Source organism: Ptychodera flava (assembly GCF_041260155.1).
Source record: "Ptychodera flava strain L36383 chromosome 23 unlocalized genomic scaffold, AS_Pfla_20210202 Scaffold_23__1_contigs__length_28996876_pilon, whole genome shotgun sequence".
NCBI classification, from domain to species: domain Eukaryota; kingdom Metazoa; phylum Hemichordata; class Enteropneusta; family Ptychoderidae; genus Ptychodera; species Ptychodera flava.
The window spans coordinates 18520372-18529491 of NW_027248277.1; the positions used below are offsets into that span (position 1 = coordinate 18520372).

At 37.7% G+C, this 9120-nt stretch overlaps 1 protein-coding gene across 1 annotated transcript in view; it reads right to left on the reverse strand.

The window, feature by feature from the left end:
* LOC139123556 (uncharacterized) overlaps nt 1–8836 on the reverse strand; it is a 10271-nt gene extending 1435 nt beyond the window's left edge. The window contains exons 1-5 of the mRNA XM_070689729.1: nt 8745–8836; nt 8148–8212; nt 3608–4018; nt 1125–1172; nt 217–249 (exon numbers count right to left, since the gene is read on the reverse strand). Of these exons, the coding sequence (XP_070545830.1) occupies nt 217–249; nt 1125–1172; nt 3608–4018; nt 8148–8212; nt 8745–8755 (568 nt within the window). The 5' untranslated portion in view covers nt 8756–8836. The remainder of the gene's footprint in view (nt 1–216; nt 250–1124; nt 1173–3607; nt 4019–8147; nt 8213–8744) is intronic.
* Nucleotides 8837–9120: the final 284 nt, after the last annotated feature.

A 9120-nucleotide genomic window follows, 5' to 3' on the forward strand; every position in this document is an offset into this window, starting at 1 on the left:
GTTCACCAGGTTTGATTGACTTTTATAAGCTACTAAATCTTTAACATAATTTGCATATGAAATGCGCGAAATGTGTTTTTCTACGTCGAATCGGGTCTGCGAAGGTAGCATATACTAGAGCCTTGTTGGCTCAACGACAGCTATGTTATTACAACAAATTGTCTTCTTCAATTTTTTACCTATTGAAAAGTATTATAGGGTTGTGTGTATATCTACCTTGGTCTGTTGTATTGGTGACCGGAGTAACAGCTGTCAGAAAAGAAATAGAAATAACATTAGCGTTAGAAGTAAACAAATCAGAGATTAGCCAGACAGAAAAATTCTCCGCGGATGCAAGATAAAAGTTTTCAAAAGATATTATCCATAACTTTGTGCTTATTTGCAAAAATAGGAATATTGGAAGTAATTGATTTAAAGTAGAATTCCCTTGAGGAAAGATATTAAATGGACTCCAAAATTTTAACCCTTTGAGCGCTGTAATTTTTTCCCGCCAAAATTTTAGTGCAACATTTTACCAACTTTTATGAATTTTTATGTAATTGTTTTGATAATTTTTGACCAAATAAACATTTTAATTCATTTTCTACAGTTTTTTCTCAAAATTTTGGCAAAAATCTGGGAAAAATTGGATAGGGTTTATTTTATAAAGGGGACGTCGAAAATAGACTTTGGCGCTTAAAGGGTTTTAAAGCTCATTTTAAAGCTCTTGAAGTAAAAAAATCACCGTCTTAGTTTGTCGAAAATCAAAAATTATATGTTTGGATTGCGGCCAATTTGATTTTAAAATATTGGTACATGTCAGGTGATGTATTTTCTATTGTCCTAAACTTAGCACGGTGACCCCTGATTTTTATTCTTGATTTGATGAAATAATGGTGGAAAGTTAAATTGAGGAAACTTTGAATGAAAGTTTAAGTCTCTTATTTTCGAGGCGCATCCTATTTAAAGACGTAGCTTCATTAAGTTACCAGTAATAGAACAATTCACAACGTTATCCCGTCAGTATTTCTTGCGAAGGGAACAGGCCTAGGTGAGCCTTGCGTTCAAGTACTAGAAAGTCATAATCCTTCTATAGACATTGCAATTATAATGAGCAAATCTTGGAAATACGACAGTCACTGTACCTTTGGAGGAATCCACGACAGGTGCACTGGGAGATGCATTATCTTCAACTAAGAGCACATAATATATCATCAGAAGTAATATCCATTAATCAGGAATAACATCACTTTTATATGCAAGATACTCAAAAGCGATATATTATATATTAATTACTCTCAAGCATTTAAGTATACCCATTTTTATGCATCTACCACGGCTTTGTCATCTCAACGTTCTAATGCATGATTAGCTGCGATAACACAAACACAGATATCTATATATATATATATATATATATTAAAGTATACAGATGTCCTCGTGGGCAATTACAGTGCTCGATGCTAAAATGCTAAAGCAGAGCGTTATGAATAAAGACACAAAATTACTTCAAATACAAAGTAATAATATCTGTTACTTAAGTTTCATGCATCCTGCAATCTTCAGACAGACAGTCCGAAGTGAAATGATCCTCAGCTCTACACTCTTATTTATATGGTTTGGACGGACCATTATATTGTGGTACTAGGTGATGGTAAAAGTGGATAAATTATATTTGTTTTGGTGGTGACATTTTGAAACCTAGACATATTGAATTTGATCGGTGTCGTTGAAGTCAAGTGCAATATGCCAATTCAACGACACCGACCAAATTCAATATACCAAGACCAACCAATCAGCGAGGCGAAGCATTAACAAGAAACGTAACATCACGTGGTTCCATCCTTCTTTCAGTGAAAACGTGGAAACTTGCATCGGTATTAGAAATTTCTTCAAGATATTGATAAACATTTTCCAAGGGGGTCCAAACTTCACAAGGTCTTCAATAGAAACAGAATTGAAGTGAGTTACAGGACTATAAAGAATGTGGCAAGCATAATCAAATCGCACAATAAGAGAGTAACCACTGGAAGCCAGTGTGACGATCGACCGACCAGCCGTTTGTAATTCCTAGGAAAAGTCTACATGCCTGTTAAAAGGTGATTTTCAAGTCAAAGGTGTCGTTTACAAGGTCAAATTATCAACGGGAGTCAATAAGGAGAAGGTTAACATCGGCTTCACTAATGACACATTCAAGACGCACTTTGCTAATCACATGTAATCGTTCCGTAACAAAAAGTATGAGAACATCACTAAACTATCAAAGTTTATCTTGTCTCTCAGAACAAGGTATTTGACATCTCATGGTCAATTATTGTCAAAGCATCGAGTTACTCTAGCATAAGCAAGCGATGTAATCTTTGTATATCCGAAAAACTACACATTATCAATGCTGACAAATCTACGCTGTTAAACAAACGCTCGGAGTTGCCACCAAAACAAATATTAATTATCAAATTCTAACACCACCTACAAATAGAATTGTACGTCCTAGACATATAAATGAGAGTGTTGCTTAGAATCCTTTCACTTCTGTCTGATGATTGCAGGGTGCATGAAACTTAAGTAACATATATTATTACTTTGTATTTGAAGTAATTTGTGTCATTATCATATAACGCTCTGCTTCCCTCATCGAACACTGTAATTTCCCAAGTGTGTACTCACACACACACACACACACACACACACACACACACACACACACACACACACACACACACACACACACACACAAACACACACACACACACACACACACACACACACACAACACACACACACACCACACACACACATATATATATATATATATATATATATATATATATATATATATATACTTATGTTGTCTCACAGAGTCACCCTATTTTTCAAAGTTCCAATGATGGGAGGGTAAGCCACTTTTTGATGTCCGCAAAAAATTATATACCCCCAGGCCGAGGAAAGTGACCAGTCCCTAAGGTGCGTCGTAGATTAATATTCCGCATTCATGAATAATAATAATATTAACTTTTAATACCAAACAATGCTCATGAAATATAATTTGCTCAAATGAATACTAATTTACCTCGCATATTGCAGTAGTTTGATTTCATTTTTGTTTAAAGGCGGAGCCTCCCTTTAAAAGGACGCCAAGGTATGGCGGCGTTCATTGTGTAAGTGGACACCAAACAGGCAACACACGGGCACTCGCTCCAGAAAAGGCAACTTTTTAGATTTCCCCGGCCGCAAATACACAGACAGACTGCTAAGCTGTCAGCGTGAAGTTGCTGCCCATCGAACTCTGTGGTGATATTCAAAGGTTAACGCGACTGGAAGACGATTTTTTAGGAAATTCAAGCGTTTGTGGTGGGGAATCAATGACCGTTGACTATTTGAACTGACCGTCAATCAAAAGCTTGCATAAACTCTGTTTGCAGGATTAGCAATATGTGACAAAAGATTGAGAAGAGTTTGTGTAATTAATGTTATAGAAATCAAACATCATACTGGCCATGTGTTTGACTGGGAGGAGAACTCCACTAATGCGAGAACCAGGGATTGAAAAGTGCCGCTTTAAATAGTAGTCTGAACTGAAGTTTAACGCACTTCTACAATGGTCTGCAATCACACATGCGAGTATTACCTGTACAGTTCAGCTCACCGCCGTACTGAGGGTTTAACGGGATACCGTCGTCATGATCGCCTGGATTTCCTGGGTCCGAAGCCACCGTGATAGCAACACATAAATATAAGTAGTCATCACATCTTCCTTGGTCTGGTTCTAAGGTTGCTGTAAAATCGCGTGTTGTGGTGTCATCATTATCAACCGATATGGGGAAAGGATCATCAAGAGGGAGGGCTTCAGCTGGTTCGGATTTAATCCCGGCTTGCTTACAGTCTAATGACTCGGCGAAAAACAACTGTACGGCGGTCAGTGAGTCCTCTACGTCTTGTGTTTCTTCCAACTGAAGGGAAAATGTTATAGTTTCCGGGATGAGCGGTCTGTAAGTAAGCTGATCAGGACCGTCGACCTCGAATGTTAGAATTGTTACAACTGTCAATGCAAAAAAAATTACCAAACGTAATTCTTATTGACGTTCTGTGTTCGTGATCAAAATAACACTAAAAGCATGAACATGTGAAAACATATACTTACATATTCGTGAAATATGTAATATGCATCTACACATATATAAAGACTCAAATTTTGGACTCGTAGTTGCATTTTTCAACTTTTGAACGCCAATTTTAGACTTATTAAACTCCCAGTTTTTTACTACTAGTAACTTCCATTTTTGGCTCAAAATCTTTTCAACTTTCGTGTCCACAATTTTCGAACTCACATATTGTGAACAATAAACTTCTTTTATTGTAGTTTGAATGGGCGGGTTCGAGGCTGTGAGTGTTACGGTCCCGGGACGAGGCTACCTAAAAATTAATCATAATTGGCTTCGACCTTAGAGAGTTCGAAGTCGCCCCACCGACGTTTTTCTTAGCGGTCGTCGGTGTTATTTAAAATACCCCTAAGTTGCTTCATTGTAGCTAGCCATGTTTTCCCTTATACGCCATTCTACGTCAGAACGCGTCATAGATATACAAAGTGATGAGTAACTCATATAGTTTCCATATTTTATTTTTTATTTTTATTATATTTTATTCTCGTCAACAGCGCCGGCTGGCAGCCACTTAGAGACAAGTAAAAAAAATGAAATATAAAATTGAAAATGAAGAAACTACAAAAAAGAAATATACGACAGAAAGATTAAAAATCACACAGACAAGACCGCAAAGATGTTTGTTTTGTAAAGTTGCATTGAATCGGCAGAGGGAAACCATTATATGAAAAAAATAATATTGCATAACTTCATTTATATGCAAGCTACACTAACCAAAATCTAATCAGTCCTTGCAAGTAGCATATGGTACCTGTCTACATAATCTGGCTTGAATCTGTTCAGGTGTTTTTGAGTTATCGTATAAAGAGACAGACAGACAGACATCGCTATGACATTAGCTCACGCGTGTGAACACGTAAGCTAAAAATTAGGTCCCTTCGTCTGGCACTCAAGAGAGGAACTTTAAAGAAGAATTAAATTAAATTAAATACAATTAAAATGTGACAAAAGGCATCTACGTAGGAATCCACAATCAAAAATATCCCTACGAGCAAGCAAATGTGGAATATTGTAAAAATTCAGAGGAAGTCATAGTCACAATTACACCATACACTGCTGTCCTTATGAAAGCCACGTTTGACATGTAGAAAACGGAGAAAGCGTTTTTGAATTGATTCAATTCTCATTTCTTGGTACCTTGAGATAGAATTAAAAATAACTGTGTTGTATTATAAAATCGGACGAACAATTTTTACGAACAAACGATGAAGAACAGGAGCATTGTCAAGAAAAAAGACTATAAGACGTGAGTTTGAGTTTTCCGACATGCTGAAATTCTTGTTTAACTGAAATTAACATGTGAGAGATGCGTGATAAAAACCGTTTCATACTCCTACGGATGTGTAAAGTGAGGTTAGGGGTAAGCGTCATAAAATGTTGTCCGTCCCAAGGAAGAAGAGGCGAGTACTGGGCCATGTGAGGGCGTTTTTGAGTAACCCAAGAATAAAAAAATCCGCCAGAGTGGACAAAAAGTGCCAAAATGGCCGAATTTCCCCGTTTTTATCTCGAAATTCAAATAAATGTACTTACTTTTTAGATTTGGCTTATATTCAAGCCTATAACTGACTTTTTTCCCGATATACAGACACCAAACAGGTCAAGTTTTGGATGAAAAGCCTCTACTGGCAGGTAAGATTTAATGCAGTCAAAAAACTAAGAGTGTTATATTCTTTCTAGAAGACAATTAGCTACCAAACAATCGGGCATCTTCCCAATTTTAATCGGGAGCAAAAAACAGCAAAGCCTTGCATGCCTAAAACTCTTTTACTCCAGTGTACTTTTGAGTTTAATGACCCTGAGGGACCCAATGTCAATCCAAAGTGCAAGAAATAGTTTGTTTTGTCGCTTTCCTTATTTGCCCTGTCTAATGTTTATCCAATATGGGTGGATCCTTTATATCACTGTCATGCGGAGTGCTTTGGTTACCCAGTAAATGAAGTAGTAGCAGATTTTGACATTTCTATTCTTGGCATGCCTAACTTGAGCTTGAGATTTGAAAGGTTGATGAGAAATAAGTTTTAGCTCCCAATGTGTTTTTCTATGTCTGTATAAATTTTGCGGACAATTAACTAATTCAGTGTCAGGGGGAGCACTTTACCATACTTCTGCCCAGGTATGAATACACACATAAAAGATATGGTATCACAATGCAGCACATAATGTCTGAAAAAAGTAAATCAATACAGAAAGAGCCAATGATACCAACACCGGTACCAAACGTCCCATGGCAAGTAATCGCTACAAATCTCTTCACCATCAACTACCATTTCCTCAAGAAGACATAACATACCAATTGAAGTAAAAAGTGACAATGATCCAAGATTAACATCAAGTGAGTGTCGACGATTCTCTAGAAAATGGAACCTGAAACACAAACTATTTAGCCCATATCTCAGTCAAATAAAACCCGGATTCTCCACCATGTCGTGTCATTAAAGAACATTCTGGAACTGACAAAGTAGAACTTGAACTTGTTTATTGAATACGAAACATGGCTAGGCCTAACGGCCTAGCCACTGATACATCAGTCTGTGAGTGTGCCTTTGAGTGTGTGCCTGCTTGAGTCAGTCTGCCTGGATGAGTGTATGTGTCCATTTATACAGTATTTTGGCTATGTCGGATACCGACGCCATAAAGAATACAATGAGATGACATACAATACTTTGATTCTACCGACGTCAGGAAAGATACAAAAGTACAAATTATCACTTGCCCGTGTGTGGCTAGCTACAATTCTAATGGTTCAAAGCCACGCCGTGCCGAAAATAAAACGATATTAGACACTTCAATATTACAAGTGGTTGAAATACAATACAACATGGGGGTAGTACGCAGAATACCTCAATGAGAAGGATACTTTACTGGGTAATGTTCATGTTTGTCGATTCCGTGCTGGTACTTCGTGGCGCCAGAATTGTTATCGTCCAAATCGAGTGGAATTGCGCGGATATTTTGTCGCACCCAAGACGCCAATGTATCAAGAGCATGAAATATAAATTTTTTCGCCAATTTGGAAGATTATGACATTAGGCTAACCAGTCCGGGTTATGTCTCTATAGGCATAGTAGGGATGACCTTCAGTAAACCTCAGTCGGTTACGTCATGAATAATTTATTGTTTTGAGCTATAGGCTTGTACATTGCAGCGCGTTCGAAACTTTGTGACTAGATTTTATGTATAATAGCCAAAAGAGGGACTATGTGTCCGAGGGTAGGTGATCGTTACGCGTTTGCCCGACGTAAGGAGGACAAATGGTCTCCTTCCTCGAGGGTACAATCCCTTGTTTGGGCTACAATATTTTATTACATGCCTCTCTTACATACTTTTTCTTTAATTTGTTAGGATTACATACAAATTACAATTACATGTTTTATTTTCATGTTAGACGAAAATCTATTGCAAAAATAGAATGATTTTTATCATCGAATGGCGCATTGATATATTTAAATCACTGTGAATTATTTGGTAAAAACAGATCTGAATTTCCAATGCAAACATATCATTTTATCATTTTTAAATCCCGAAGTTGTCAAGTTGAAAATAGTTCCGGTTCACTTCAGTCAGATGGTAACTATGTAGCCCGCGACGTCATCAATGGGTTACCATTGAATCCTATGGAGTGCGCGACGTTTGATATACGAGGCTTGTAATAACGCCCTTTATTTTTAGGACTCGGTAGTTTTTGAATGTAAAGATTACCAACATGGTTCAGTACGGTGGAGCTGGCGACCGACATAAATGGTTAGTACATCGAAAATTACTGCTTTTGATGGTTTTCCCTGATAGGCACGGTTCCTGGAAATCAAGATTTGACCACAGTAAATTTACAGTAGCTTATTTATCACCAAATAATGCCAATTTTTGGTCAAATTTTTATAAAACTTTACAGTCTGTAGTAGAGAGATTTTTTCTCAGCTTTGCAACGACGGGTCAGCTGTTCTTGTCCGTCACTGTAGTACGATGGAGCCGTTGTGGTGAAAAGAACATTTAAAAGTAGCACGCACTTACCTTGAGCAGTTACTTGCTGTGAGTACATGAGGACGACGGCAATGCCGATGATAACTCTGAGAGCCCTGTAAATAAGACAGAACATTGACTTGATTATTATTCTTGACAATATCGAGCATTCTAATCTACTCAAAGACTACAGAAATTACTGCAGTCTACCGTTTGGACGCCATCACCGTTTTAAAAATTATTTGAAATGGCCATAAATTGACTTGATATTTGAAATGATGTAATTTTTCTCGTCAAATTTTAGTGTAACATTTTACAAATTCCTATGGATTTTTCTGCAAATTTTTAATATTCTTGGACCAAATGGACATCACATTTCATCGGCTTCAGTTTTTTATCAAAATTTTGGCAAAAAGTTGAAAACAAAATGACCGGGGCATATTTATAAAGGCGGCAAAAATTGACTTCGGCGCAGAAAGGGTTTACGGTAATCACCGGCTCGGCTGAGACTAGAACCTTATTGTTGCAATGTCAAGATGTCCCATCCGTGTAGACGGTGAGACGGTGAAAAACGACAACTTCTGTGGTTATGCTGTCCAATTTCCCTCAGAGAGAGAGAGAGAGAGAGAGAGAGAGAGAGAGACTTACCTGTGAGCCATGGCCAGTTGGTGTTCTTCAATGTCTTGCCAGCAGCGATATGATCAGTATTTGTCGAAAGGCAGACTCATATAGGCACTTTCTGTCAGCTATGACGACATCAAGGTACTATCTCATTGGATATTGGAGATTTTATCACCTTAGGTGTTTACTTAGACAAGGGTATACAAAACGAAGACCGAAGATCGAAGACCGAAGACCGAAGACCCCTGAATTTGGATTAAAGGCACGATGCACTCTAACCGGCAAGGACGGATCGAACGTTATTGTATTTAGTACGCAGTAATTACGCTGTTTCAGACATAATACACGCCAATTACCATCACATCGGAATCAAACTGAAACACTCGCCTGCGCGACTTGATAA